Source organism: Lineus longissimus, chromosome 4 (assembly GCF_910592395.1).
Source record: "Lineus longissimus chromosome 4, tnLinLong1.2, whole genome shotgun sequence".
NCBI lineage: Eukaryota > Metazoa > Nemertea > Pilidiophora > Heteronemertea > Lineidae > Lineus > Lineus longissimus.
The window spans coordinates 12,831,981-12,846,791 of NC_088311.1; the positions used below are offsets into that span (position 1 = coordinate 12,831,981).

Sequence of the window (14,811 nt, forward strand, 5' to 3'; positions counted from 1 at the left end):
TTCCTTTATTTTGTTACCCTGACCACCAGAATGGTCAACTACCACCAAATGTTTTGAATTTACCCGAGAAAGTAATGGAAGTAAAAGAAAATTGAAAGGAAAGGAAGAAAGAAGCAGATGAAATGGTTTTCTATTTTCATCAGAATAATATGTGATGACATTGTGACTTCCCTTTTACAAAATGGGGGAATTTTGGCAAGTTCAACACCCTGGCCAGACCCGTTAAGGTGCCCAACCTGAAGAAAAATATCTCTCCAATAACCCCCGGTGAGTTTTCAATCTCTGGTAAAAATTGTCTCCGCTCTTAGATAGCAGATACCATTATTTGTTAATTGCAGCACGATCAACTCCAGGCGCGAAGGATTTTGCACGAGAAGTCGTGCATGCTTAAAATGGCAAATAACCTTTTGTGTCACACAAGTGCACAATAATTTTCAACTTGGCGTCACACCGCAATTATGACGCATCATCTTTTCAATTGTCATTGCAGAAGCGGGGTAATGGAGTGCACGCACCGTGATGACATCTTCATATTCGTCCTCAGGTCCAGGCAGCCGGTCGCCATGCATCGATCTGCACTAAAATGATCACTGCACAGAGGCCTCACTCTGGTCAAATTGTGATTAAAATTGAAATAGCGTAATACTTGGGTCAGTTTCTAGCTCACCCTGGGGAGCTTATAAGATACCGTGGCATCCAGCGTCTGTTAGCAGAGTACATTTCGTAACCGCTGGTGTTAGATGGCTAAAATTTGGCATGATGGTAGCTTTGGGCAATATGCCGAGATGTAAAATGGGGTAATTGTAGCCCCTTTTTCACCTATAACTTTGGTTATGCAAGAGATTTCCAGGCAGATTTACCAAAACCGGCCTGCATCTTGTAGTGGCACTTCTTCCAATTTTACAGCCTGCAATTTAGGACACTTAATCTAAAACAATGCCTCTGAGAGACAATACAAGACTTGGGTCAGGAGCTACAAATACCCCATGGCCTTGGGGTACTTGTAGCCCCTGACTTAAATTCAAAGTTGCATGTTTTTTTATGTATGAGAACATTTTTTTACCAGGTTTAGTTTATGGTCTTCCTTGGTAATAAAACTTTCCGTATTATTCCAATCTAGGTTGACGACGACATTTTCCTGGTATCAAACAGTATTTACTGAACACATTAAGGGATGTTCAATGCAATCACTTACTAGTTACCAAAAATTTAAACAATATCGTTGCAAATCAGACTGACTTTAAACTGGTGTAAAAACACAAAGTTCTATTTATCACTTCTTTTGTACATTACACCTTGTGTTAGACAACAGCTTGATGGTCTTGTCGTGCACCATTAAACTGTAGTTTCAGTTATGGGTCATATATCAACCCCAACCATAGCTGGCATCACTTAAGTGTCTCCGAAAAATTTTATTTTGATAATTACATCAAATGTGACCCGCTCTACCAAAACTAGGCGCTTGTCACATCTGAACTTGACAGGTTGATACGGACTTGTTGTTCATTTCCCTATTGTAGACCTTTTGTGAAATGTGACCAAATAAGTTTGTAATAGATTTCACAAAAGGTCTACAATAGGGAAATGAACAACAAGTCCGTATCAACCTGTCGAGTTCAGATGCGACAAGCGCCTAGTTTTGGTAGAGCGAGTCACAAATGCCACATACAACATTCTCTACACTCAATATTGATCACCTGAACCAAGTTTGAAATATATCAATGGTCTTTAATTATGGAAAATTCATACCTGCAAAAAGTTCGATCCCAGCTCTTTTTGTGCATGTGTCTGATTTGTTTACTTCTAATAGCAAAAGCTCTTACATAACATGTTGCATAATCCAAAACGATTTATGTTGTGATACTCAAGTGTCACCTCCTTCATATCCATTCTTGCGTTGGCTGAATAATTCCATGGTTACCGGAATATGAATCAAAAACATTGCCAGGGGCTAAAATTAGACAGGGGCTACAAATACCTGATTTTACTTTATATTTGGTATTCGCTATTCTACCTACTTTCTGGTCTCTAGGCAACCATCTTGAAAATCAGTTTTTTGCCACTTTTAAACTAGTGGTTGAAGCGAGAGCAATGGCATTTTTGTGGTCTGTGTATCTAATAATGTTACATCCCATACCACCCGGGTTTTGATTTGACCTACATTTCAAGGTCACAGAGGTGAAACTTTGATATTTCACGGATGGTGGCCATTTCTTCACTATTTGTCATAGACTCTTTAAAGTTGATATGTAGACACTTATTGGGCATCGCCACGTGTTGTCAAAGATTTAGGTCAGTGTGAATTTTTTTCAGGTACAAGTAACTCGGTGTCATAAAATCCTATATCAGTCATATACCAAGAAACCTTCTTTGCGTGATCTTCTAATATATGTCATTGATTAATGTGAACAAGCTTTACATTGTGGTGGAAACGTTTTGACCTTGACCTAAATTTCTAGGTCACAGAGGTCAAACGATAAATTTTCACTGTTACTGACACATTTTGTCACTACTTGTCCCAGACTGACTCTTCAAATTCTAGATGTAGACACCAATTAGGCATCTCTACATGTTGACAAAGATTTAGGTCAATGTGTCGTAGTTTTTGGGTATAAAGAGGTAAAGGTCATCAAATTCTATGTTGGGCATATCTCAAGAAACACTTAGGTGGCACTACACAGTGTGGAGGACAGTGTCAAGGGTCAAATAGGCCCCGGGCAACCCACACGAGGTTGTATTTCAGTTGCTGCTAAGGCATAATCATACATCACAGGCACCATAATCTATACATTTCTGGGTTCGTATGAATCCGGAGAAGAAGTCTACAGCATTTTCATTGCATTTAATTCATAGGTGCACCGATAGATTGGTGGCACCACCTTCGACACCACTTGGATCCTGAAAATGGTAAATAATTGACCAAGAAATGCGTGGTGTGTGCGATCTTCAAACGGGCCTTAATCGGTTTGAAATGAATGATTTGGGAATGTCACTACCACCGGCAGTTAAGCAAATGCATCTAGTTTCTTTATTTGATGTGAAAACATGGGGTTGTCTTTGCTATTTTTTCGCTATATGGCCTAGAATTTGGACGAACATAATAGACACTCGCACAACTACGCCCAACCTCACGTGGCAGATGGAAGGTCTGTTACATATTGAGGCCAAACTGGTGATTGAGACCCGTTTCAAATGGCACAGATGCTGGGCTCATAAAATCGCCAAAGATCCCTCTGCACATGGAAACTAAGGCCAGGGCGTCAAAGTAAATAGTTTGGAACAGGATGGACCCATTCATGAACATGGAAACGGCCTGCGTCTTAAGAACTACATTTCTCTGGGGGGACAAAACAGACCCCTTCCCCACTGTTTAGTGCCACCATAATGTGTGATCTTAAATTGTATGTCATTAATTGATCCAGCTTATCATTGTGGTTGAAGCATTTTGACCTGCATCATATTTCCAAGGTCACAGATATCAAACTTGTTGTACCACAACAATACTTTCTTCATTTGATTGACAACAGGTGATCACATGACCCCTGGCCATTTCATTTTAATTGCCATTTGATGTGCTCTATTTCATGATGGGAAATGATACTGTTGAATGGAATGTGCCTGGGAAGCCAACAGTGATGTAAAGTTGCCCTTTATAATGCCATTTGTCCTTTATTAGATAATGTGGTCTCTTTTTTATCCTTTTGCAGTGTTTTACCATTGTTGCGTGATTCTATCGGTATTCTAATGCAACGACAACCTCGTGAACTTGATGGCACCTTACCAGGTTGTTACCAAAGGGTAGGTCACCTCCATTTCTAGATCAGTGTGGATATTTTGCATGCATTGTGTCATTTAGGCAATCATGCATTCCTAGCATGGGTCTGCTTTGCTTTGATGTAGTTTATGGAAAATTAGGCTGTAATACCATTGCCAATTTTTTAGCCTGTTAAAATGTCCTGAAATTATGATAATTAACGATTCTAATTACAAGCATATACCCGAGGCGCGGGCAGTTCGAGGTATAAAAATTGGATTGTGTGGGTGCTGGTATGTTGTGGGTTTGGTGTAAATGGGGTGCTGGTTTGTGATAGGTTGGAGGTGGTTGTGACTTTGTTTTCATTTTGAGGTCCTCTGGCGGGAGGTGGGGTGTAAAGTGGTCTCCAGCAAGCACATGAAATGTGTGCTGATGACACGTTTTGTTGTGAGTTCTCTGGACACTGGGCTGAAGTTTCCGTTGTTGTACTTTATGAGGTGCCCGGAGTATGATGGAACGTCTTTATGAGTGATGCTCTTGGGTTTGATGAATGCTGTCCTCAAAGGGGAGTGTTCTGTTGATAGTGGTGGAATTGTTTTGAAAGTGGACTTTGGGATGGAAGGCATTGTTCGCATTAGGATCCTGGAAAGGGGGTGTCAGCTATGATGACATGTTGATAATATCCTTGATACTTTGTACTGTAAAGACAATGGTGGCATCGTGAGAATGCTCCTTGACTTAATTAGGGGTTCCTTTGAGCATTGGGGGTTCATTTGCTGTCTTTTGAGGAGGAGCTGCATGACGTGGAGGAAGCATTTTTGTCATGAGCCTGTGTTGGACTGTTTTGAGAAAAAAGGTGGACGTCATTTTGGAGATAAAACTTTTATTCTATTGTTCTTGCAACATTAACAACAATAATAACAATGACTATAAAGAATTTAAAATTTTAAAGAGGTTCTTTGCTGTCAGCAGGAAAGGCTGTTCTATACGGATAATACAATAATACATGGGAACATGGACAAATGAACACTTGCAAGTGTTATCAAAATTTGGCTAATGAATAAGGTATTGTGCAAGACTGAAATAGATTTTGGGTTGGACATGTAAGTGCATCATTTGGCTATGTGTCTTGTAACTACATGTATATGAATATTAACAATGTGCAGATACATTGTATATCAGTTGGCACAATATGAGGTAGTTAATAAGTAGTGTTATAGACATACAATTCATGTGAACATTTTCAGCAGCAGGTTTGACTATGAATGTAGTACCCTTGGGTAATGAATTTTGGCAGGAGTTGTGTTTCTACAGAGCGGCGAGTATTAAAACAGTATGGAATTACATTGTTTTTTGCGTGATGCAAAGATAATAGTGGTGACAGCATTGTTGTGGAGAAAATATGTGCAGTGAGGTACATAGGGAGAAGGGTTTTGTTATAGTCCGAGCATTATTATAGTCCATAGAGTGAAGCGGTGTGCTGGCACACATGTATGCACGTACACTATACAGGCTAAAATTTGGTTGGGATATAAGTGTGCCTCCTTACCTTACATTCTACAACAAAATATAGTACATCATGACAAACGAACTATTGAAAGAGGCGGGTTAAAAATCATGATCCTCAGTGGAGTGGTTACTTTGTCCTTAAGGTGTGAACACGTGCAAGTATAGGCAGTTTATATACAACAGAATAAAGATTGGCAGTTTATATACAACAGAATAAAGATTGGCAGTTTATATACAACAGAATAAAGATTGGCAGTTTATATACAACAGAATAAAGATTGGCAGTTAAAATACAACAGAATAAAGATTGGCAGTTTATATACAACAGAATAAAGATTGGCAGTTTATATACAACAGAATAAAGACTGTCATGAGATTTGGCCTGAAGGCAAGGCACATCTTTTTGGCTGCTAAGTTCTACTGGAGATTCGTGAAGACAATTAGGATGACAGTAGTGTGTAATTAGAAACTGCTGTGTTATTTTGCTGTATGGTACAACTAATAAAGTTCTTAACACTGTCATAATAAATTGGGGTTGTTGGAACACAATATGAAAAGGATTTGTTATTTTTTTAGCTCTGTCGACTGGTTTCGTGAGAATGAAGAATAACCTTAGGCATCGACAGTCTTGTAGACAATGAAATTGTAATCTGTATTTACAGTTGACCGAGATTCGAAGATAGGAAAGTGGAGACAACACTGTTTCGGAGCACATAATATAACGTCAAGTGATACGCCATAGCTCCAGCACAATTAAAACCTTTTGGGGTGTGAATTTATATTGTGAAGTAGGTTTGTTGAGTGTAGGGGTGTGCTGGCAGTGCACTTGTATGCACACTGACTATACAGGCTATAATTGTCTTGGGCTATAAGTGTGGCACCTGACTTTACAACAGAATGTATTAGATCATAGGAACTTGAAAGAGCCTGGTGAAATAGTGATCAACTGCGGAGGAGTGGTACCAATGTTTCTGAGGTGTGAATTTAAAACATGCAGGTATAGCGAGTTTATTTACAATAGAATAGAGCATGTGGTAAGAAGTCATATTTGCAAAGGTCACGTAAGCCACTGGTCTTTTTGGAGAAATGTTCACTGTAAATTACATTCTTCCCTGAGATGTACTTTGTGACATAAGAGAGTACTGATTGATGATGTACAACAAAGAAAATACAATGATTACACCAGTGCTGCGATTGAAATATATCATTAGCCATTAACAGTCTTGCAGGAAATTCAAGGATGTGAAAGAATCGAGAAATCCATGGAAACCATTGGTTATTTGGGAGCAGTGCTTGCAATATATTGTTCCTGGGATCCTTGGTGACAGTGTTTTGGACATAGAGAGTACTGATTGATGATATACAACAAAGAAAACAGAGTACACTGTCATAAGCTATTGAAGTTGGTAGAGAAGAAAATATGGATCTGATATTTTCTGGTGGTGTCTGAAAGTAAAAGATATGGTATTAGGTAATTTTGATGGTATGGGTTGTGGGACGGGGTTTGTGTGGGCAAAGAAACGTTACAAATACATGTACATGTAGTGTATTGACTCGTTTCTAAAAGATGTGGTAGGATTTGGTAGTTGCTGTGGAGCCTGGGTAGGTTATTCACTGTAAGACTTCGTAGTAGACGACGTTACTGGTATAGTTGGTTTTGTTGTTGTGTGCGTCTTTGGCAAGTATTTTGATGTTTTGTCTTCTTCCTACACGGCTCATTGCCACGTACAATTGTCCGTGGGAGAACATATCTTGTAGGAGGTAAATGCCTATTCGCTGTAGAGTTTGGCCTTGAGATTTGTTTGCAGTAATTGCAAAAGCAAGTTTGACAGGAAACTGCCGTCTCTGCATTCGAAAAGGGAAGAGGTCTTCACTGGGTACTAATGGTATCCGGGGTATGAAAAGTTTCTTCCCAGCATGCGTGCCTGTGGCTATGGCGGCTTCAATGACATGTGGGCGTAGGTGGAGGACAGTATATCTTGTGCCATTGCAGTGGCCGTTGATGGGGTCGAAGTTTCTCAAGAGCATTATAGTACAGTTGGTTTTCAAGTTGAGTTTATGCGGTGGTAGTCCTGAAGGGTTTAGGCTGTTGATGAACTCTAGTGGGTATTGGTGGTCATCTTCCAGGAGGGTGTCGCAGCTTCGATATTCTGTTGGCTGGCCGGGGAAGTTGTGAATGACATTGGCGTTGACTTCTTCGACAGCTTTGTTGGTTGGGGCTATAATTGCTCTAGACGCCATCCACTCTGGGTTGGTATAGTGCTCAGTAAGGTTGTTGAAGACAAAGTGTGTGAGATCTTGTATGCTGTCAGCATTTATGGCTAGGTCATCTGAGATAAGAATCTTGTTTGGACCTACATGTGGGTGTGTGCTTTCCAGACCATTACCAATGGTCATGAGGTATGCAGCAAAGTCCTCCTCATCTGAGCTTTTGCGCATATTCTGCGTTAGGTTCAGCATTTGAACGTGTTGCAAAATTTCGGAGTTCTTTAGGCAGGCATTGACTATTTGTGGCCTGCTGCCGCGTCGTACAACCGGTAGTATTTGTTTCCAGTCTCCAGCAAACACTACTGTTAGTCCGCCGAAGTGGCTTGGGTTGCCTCGTATGTCTTGAAGTGATCGATCTATGCATTCGAATATGTAGCGGTGGCCCATGGAGACTTCGTCAATGATAAGCAGGTTTGCGCGGCGAAGGAGTTCAGCTGTGGCATCTCTGGTAGTAATATTGCAAGTGGAATGTTCTTGAATGTTGATAGGGACTTTGCAACGGGAGTGAAGTGTTCTGCCACTGTGCAGGAGCGTCGCTGCTATGCCTGACAGCGCTGTTGCCAGGGCGATGTCCTTATTTGCTCGTACTGTGTTCAAAAGAATGTTGAGGACATAGGTTTTGCCTGTACCACCACTTGCATTGAGGCAGAACATTTTTCCGCTATTATTGTTGACACTTTCTAGTATTGCTTGATATACAACTTGTTGGTCGTTATTGAGGGAGCTTATTTGCATAGGTAAGGATTCTGTTAGTGACGTCGTATCAAAATCTGTTTCTTCCTGGATAACTTGCGGGGTTGTTGCAGTCTGTAGAAGACTTAGGTCTGGAGAAGGCAGGTTGAAATCCCTATTCAGGTCCAGGTTGTCTTGATCTAAAATTCTTTGCAGGTACAGGAGAACCTCGTTTAAGATGGCATCGTTTGGTATCTGCAGTTTGTCGCGGTGCAGGAAGTCTTGGGATAGTTCAACTTGCCATTTTGCCCAGAATGCTGGTGGATCTGCTGGTCGACAGTACATCAGAAGTGTGGTGAAGAAATAGCGTAGTTGATTTCCAAATTTGATGGAGGAGGCTTCAGTCATTGCGAGGTTGATTTCATTGTCATCAGATATTGAGGCCTAGTTTGTTGCAGGTATCTCGAAAGGTGGGGCACAGTGTGTCATCTATTGTACGAATATCTTCGTAGCTGCATGGTCCTGGTTTATGGTGCAGCAACATGCGTAGGTAGTACAGTTCGGATTGGTGAGGTGTAAGGGCGATGGTGGGTATACGGCCAATTGTGTCTGCTACGAATTGATGATTTTGGTCAAGAGAAGTACCGCGTTTTCGTCGTTGCCAGGCTTTTTTTGAGGCATTCCAAGTGAAATAGCGTGGGAAGTCTGGGTAGGTGATGTTTTTAGCTTCCTTATCAGTTGCATTTGTAGTGAAGAAGGCTGTCAACTTCGTGATAGGCGGACCATTTTGAACGGTGTTTGCAGCAGCGTCGGGTTCAAATAGGACAACTTGTTCTCCTGGCAAGTGGCAGGGCAGTTTTTCGACTGGAGGGTATTTTTGGTGTAGGGGGAAGTATATTCTCCAAAAGGCCTCACTTGCAGAGATGTATCTGGCGTTTAGGTATGTTTCTATCTCATCATGAACAGTTGTCCCATCAGTCAGTTGTAGCATAACACGATCTTGACCTTTCGTTATGTATTTGTAGAGGTATTTTACAGCTTGGATGGAGTGGACTACTTCAACATTGATGTGGGCTGAATAGCGTAGGGAAAGGTAAGGGTTGTATGGTACAACAAAGGAATTGTCAACAGTGTACTCTTCACCATGGATCTGTAGTGTATGGGTGTGACCACCTTGAGTTGGAGAACGACGTTTGTACTTGGGGTAACTGTCATCTGTGACTGTTGTTGCATCAATGTAGTCTTTTGGAAAGTTTTTGCTGCACTTTCTCTCCATACCGGTACCATTCATGCATGGGCTGTGCATGTTGACTGGACCGCAGGGTCCGTGAATGTTATTGGCAGTTATGACTTTGTGGAGTTGAGGATTGGAGAGGCTGTCTGGTAATTCGGCACTGACGACGGTGTCTATCTTCTCTGGAGATTTGGGCTTATCGTCTGGTTGCATAATCAGGAGTATGTGTGCGTGGGTGAGGCCGTGTTTCTGCCATTCAATAGTGGCTGTGTGGGCTTGCACTTTACCCATGACATGTTGTTTTAGAAGATCTTTCAAGAGAGCATCGTACTTCATCTTGAAGACTCGTGCACAAAGGTCTGGTCGATCTTGGGTTTTTTCTCCTTCATGAAGTTCAGCTTGGATTTCTGGCCATTTTGGATTTGTAGTGAAGGTTATGAAGAAGTCGGGTTTGCCTAGGTGACGAACAATGGCCATGGCGTTTTGAAAGGCTTCAGAGTAAAACCGTGGTGAGCCGTAGATGGTAGGTGGTAAGATAAGTTTTCGTCCTGGGTTGTTGGTATCACCTGCTTGAACAGCATCCAGAAGGCCTCGGTACTTTTCTGCACGAATCGATTTCTGATTTTGTCTAACCCATTGTAGTCTTGAGTTCATGATTTTGGCCCATTGATCAACTGCATATTGTTGAAGGAGGCGGCGTCCTCGCATAATTGTACTGGCGACATCTCTAACCTGAAGTCTGTAAGAGTAGAAAGCAGTTGCTGTTAGCGTGCGACCATTATGCAGTGGTGGCCTAGTCAGGGCCCTTTTGTCCTCAAGTTCCCAAATATTCAGTGTGCACCATCTCAGTTATCAGAGAATACAATACTGAACCGAAATTACTACATGCATTGGTGAAAATCATTTGTGTACAGAATAAACCGTCGATAATTTTGACAAAAACCAGTTCTGGAGACAGGGGTGGAGATGAAGCTTTACTGGGGATTGAGTGAGTTCTGTGCTTGTTGTCGTGTTGTGGTCTCCACCTGCAAATAGGACTATGTTCATGAAGTTTGTCACCATGTACTGACCTTGATCTTTATCTTGGAGGTAGGCAATTGGATTGTGGTGGGCGTTAGCAGTAGGACGGCTTGATAATTGACCTGGAATCAAAGAAGGGGTGTTAAGCTGTATGCACCAAGAGGGTGTGAAGGTTGTCTATACAGGATTAAATGCAGTGGTGGCCTTGTCAGGGCCCTTTTGTCCTCAAGTTCCCAAATATTCAGTGTGCACCATCTCAGTTATCAGAGAATACAATGCTGAACCGAAATTACTACATGCATTGGTGAAAATCATTTGTGTACAAAATAAACCGTCGATAATTTTGACAAAAACCAGTTCTGGAGACAGGGGTGGAGATGAAGCTTGATTACGTTTGTGTCAAGACGACTTCCTTGCGAGTACTGTTGCAGTGGAATACTGGGGATTGAGTGAGTTCCGTGCTTCTTGTTGTGTTTTGGTGTCCACCTGCTGATAGGAGGACTATGTTAATGAAGTTTGTCACCATGTACTGACCTTGATCTTTATCTTGGAGGTAGGCGATTGGATTGTGGTGGGCGTTAGCAGTAGGACGGCTTGATAATTGACCTGGAATCAAAGAAGGGGTGTTAAGCTGTATGCACCAAGAGGGTGTGAAGGTTGTCTATACAGGAAGTTAAATGCAGTGGTGGCCAAGTCAGGGCCCTTTTGTCCTTAAGTTCCCAAATATTCAGTGTGCACCATCTCAGTTATCAGAGAATACAATACTGAACCGAAATTACTACATGCATTGGTGAAACTCATTTGTGTACAAAATAAACCGTCGATAATTTTGACAAAAACCAGTTCTGGAGACAGGGGTGGAGATGAAGCTTGATTACGTTTGTGTCAAGACGACTTCCTTGCGACTACTGTTGCAGTGGAATACTGGGGATTGAGTGAGTTCTGTGCTTGTTGTCGTGTTGTGGTCTCCACCTGCAAATAGGACTCTGTTCATGAAGTTTGTCACCATGTACTGACCTTGATCTTTATCTTGGAGGTAGGCGATTGGATTGTGGTGGGCGTTAGCAGTAGGACGGCTTGATAAATGAGCTGGAATAAAGAAGGGATGTTAAGCTGTATGCACCAAGAGGGTGTGAAGGTTGTCTATACAGGAAGTTAAATGCAGTGGTGGCCTTGTCATATTGCCCCTTTTGACTTTTGTTCAATGCTGAACCAAAATTACTACAGTACTACATGCATAATTGCATTGGTGAAACTCATTTTTGTGTACAAAATAAACTTTCGAGAATTTTTACTAAAACCAGTTCTGGAGGCAGATTAAACATTGAGGAATGTAATGGTGGGTTTAGATTTCCGAGTTACACTTTTTAGCTCACCTCTTAGCAGAGGTGAGCTTATCCCATACCGTGGCGTCCGTCGTCGTCGTCGTCCGTCGTCGTCCGTCGTCCGTTAGCAGGGCACGTTTCGTAACTGTTAGAGCTATTGAGTTGAAACTTGGTACACATGTACCCTTATGTAATGACACCTTGGAGACCAAGTTTCGGTCCGATTCGTTTCATGGTTTGGCCACCAGGGGGCCAAACGAAAATATGCAATATCTCCCTTAATAGTAGTCGGGAAATTTTGAAAAAAATATGGTAGGTACTTCTAGCAAAGGTGCATCATATATCCTCCGGGTTTTTGATTTGACCTCCTTTTCAAGGTCACAGAGGTCAAATGGTGTAAATTGGCCGTTAGGATGTAACGATGGCACATTTCTAAACTGCAATGACTATTGATACCAAATTTGGTACACATTTACCCCTTAGTCAGGTGATCTCAGGGACCGAAGTTTGGTCCAATATGATTTACCACTTGACCACCAGGGGGCAAAATCCAAAAACCTTAAAAATGTGATTATTCCTTAACTTCTTGCCCGATTGCCACCAATTTGATATCATGGGTACATCTAACCACCATACAGTATATGTCACACAGGTTTTCAATTTGACCTTCTTGTCAAGGTCACAGAGGTCGAATGACGTAAATTCGCCGTCAGGCCGTAACTATGGCACGTTTCTTAACTGCAATGACTATTGATCACAAATTAAGTACACATGTACCCCTTGGTCAGGTGATCTCAGGTACCGAAGTTTGGTGCGATCTGATTTGCCGTTTGGCCACCAGGGAGGGGGCCAAATCCTAAATTCATCAAAATGCCATTATTCCTAGTAATGACTTGCCCGATTGGCACCAATTTTATATCATAGGTACATCTAATTCTAACAACCATTCAATGTGTCACCCGGGTCTTCTTTGATTTGACCTACTTTTCAAGGTCACAGAGGTCGAATGTACTGTAAATTGGCCATTTTGGGGAAATTGTAATTGCTTGGACCTACATCAAACCTAACACTACATGACACAATATCATGCTCTTTATCCATCTTTCCTCCACATGAGGTGAGCACAATGGCCCTGGCCATTTCATTTTCATGAGTGTGATACTTCTTGAAAAGGGAAGTATGTAACCATGTACATGACATACAGGCGTCCACAATGCTAAACCAATTCTCGGAAAACCAAGATGGTGCAGACTGGTGATGTACTCGATATCAGCCAGCGATTGGCGCCAGACTGGTTTAAGTTACCGATGTGTGCGTAAATCTTTTCTCCGATGGGTACATTGTGTCCTAAGATGAGCTATTTGTGAATAAATGGCTGTCTCGAGGTGAAAAAGCAGCATTTTTCCTTCAGCTATGGGCGCCGCCATCTTGCATGCTGGCGTCAGTGACGTCGATTTTGATTGGTGGATGATGCGCGCATGGAGGGGACCATTTGAACAGGACATCTGATTAGTTGATAGCGGAGGTGGGAGGTGGCTCGGCAATTTTCTTGCGCAAGCACGTGTTGTTGAAAATATTGTGCACGCTGTGACGGCGTGTTTTTGTTGACATTATTCTATATTGGGATGGGAAGTACGTGGTTTAAGACGGGGTTTAAAAAATGGGGGGATTTATATTTGCGAATTGTTGAAAGTGAATTGAATGCCACTGTCAACGACATAATGGCAAAAACTTGACTTTTGAATCGCTCGATTCGCGATTCGATGCAATGCCAATGCCAATGTCAATGCCATACCAATCCTGAATCCATCCCATTAATGATATTAGGTCGTTATTGATATCTGATGATGATGATGATGATGTATTTTGTCTGTGCAAAGTTGTAGTAGACATCAGGAGATGCAACGCTCCGCTCATCTATCAATCACTCGCATGAAAACATGCACATGCAGTAGGCCTATAGTAATGCACGCTAGCATGCATGCATACATGCGACCAAGAATAAGAGTAAGATGCTGCAGCACAGGGCCAGTGCATTTTTTAATCGCTCGATATGAAAGCGAATTACGCGGAAAAGGCACTTTTAAGTGCATGTGAATATTGTTTATGATTACTTGAAGAGAATGAGATCATGCTGGAGAAATATAGCGTTCGTTTACCTGTAAATGTGAAGGAAAGATGCTGAATGATGAGGAGGATGAAACACACGTGCGAATCGCAAAATGGCTGATGGCGGCGCGAGGGGCGGTGGTGATGCGGTGGATCTATGAATTAACTCGCACGCCAAATTAATGCCTACATGCCGAATTAATGCCTACCAATCTATCTATGCAACCATTTTTCTATTTGTGTTTGAAGGTTAGCTTTATTTCCTTACCTTTTAATGATCTTCTGAGGATATTTCCGTATTTGAAACCTTTCGCGGATGTAGCGAGGGCGGATGTAGCGAGGCGGAATCCTTTCGCGAGTGGCAGAGAGATTACTGATGGACTTCTCGGCGAAGAGATTACTTTTACTTGGAGCTCTCCAGTTCACGGCATCCCCACAAAGTTGTTATTTATTCCAAAACCACCACGATATTTGACGTATGACACCCTCAGTGACACTCTTACTTATGATCCAGACCTACGAAACCAAAAGTTGCAAGAATTCGACGCATTTTCGAAGCCCAATTTTGAAACAAAAATCGCCTCCTATTTAGCGGCCACAACGCGCATTATAGTATAGATATCAAAATATGTATCTATAGTCGTGGCAAATTCACTTTACACGCACAGGTTGATGATCATCAATGACATTCTAAAATGTTACGAACTTAGCATCTCTTATGATACACTATAAAGTCTAATGCTCGCCATACACGATCCCATTTTATAGTATAGCAAATGCTATACCATTTTATTGGACCGTGTATGTCGGGAAACTTTGTCGAAATTTTTTAGTATAGCAAGAAATACACGAATAGGTTCTGTCCTATTTTTCTTGTACAATTAAATGCTATACAATAAAATCATACGGTGTATGTCGGG

General features: G+C 41.7%; 1 protein-coding gene across 1 annotated transcript in view; it reads left to right on the top strand.

Moving 5' to 3' along the window:
- The window catches only part of LOC135486556 (zinc transporter 7-like), a 144,465-nt gene that overhangs the window by 80,582 nt on the left and 49,072 nt on the right, over positions 1–14,811 (top strand). The window contains exon 8 of the mRNA XM_064769425.1: positions 3,708–3,798. Coding sequence (XP_064625495.1) covers positions 3,708–3,798 — 91 coding nt within the window. The remainder of the gene's footprint in view (positions 1–3,707; positions 3,799–14,811) is intronic.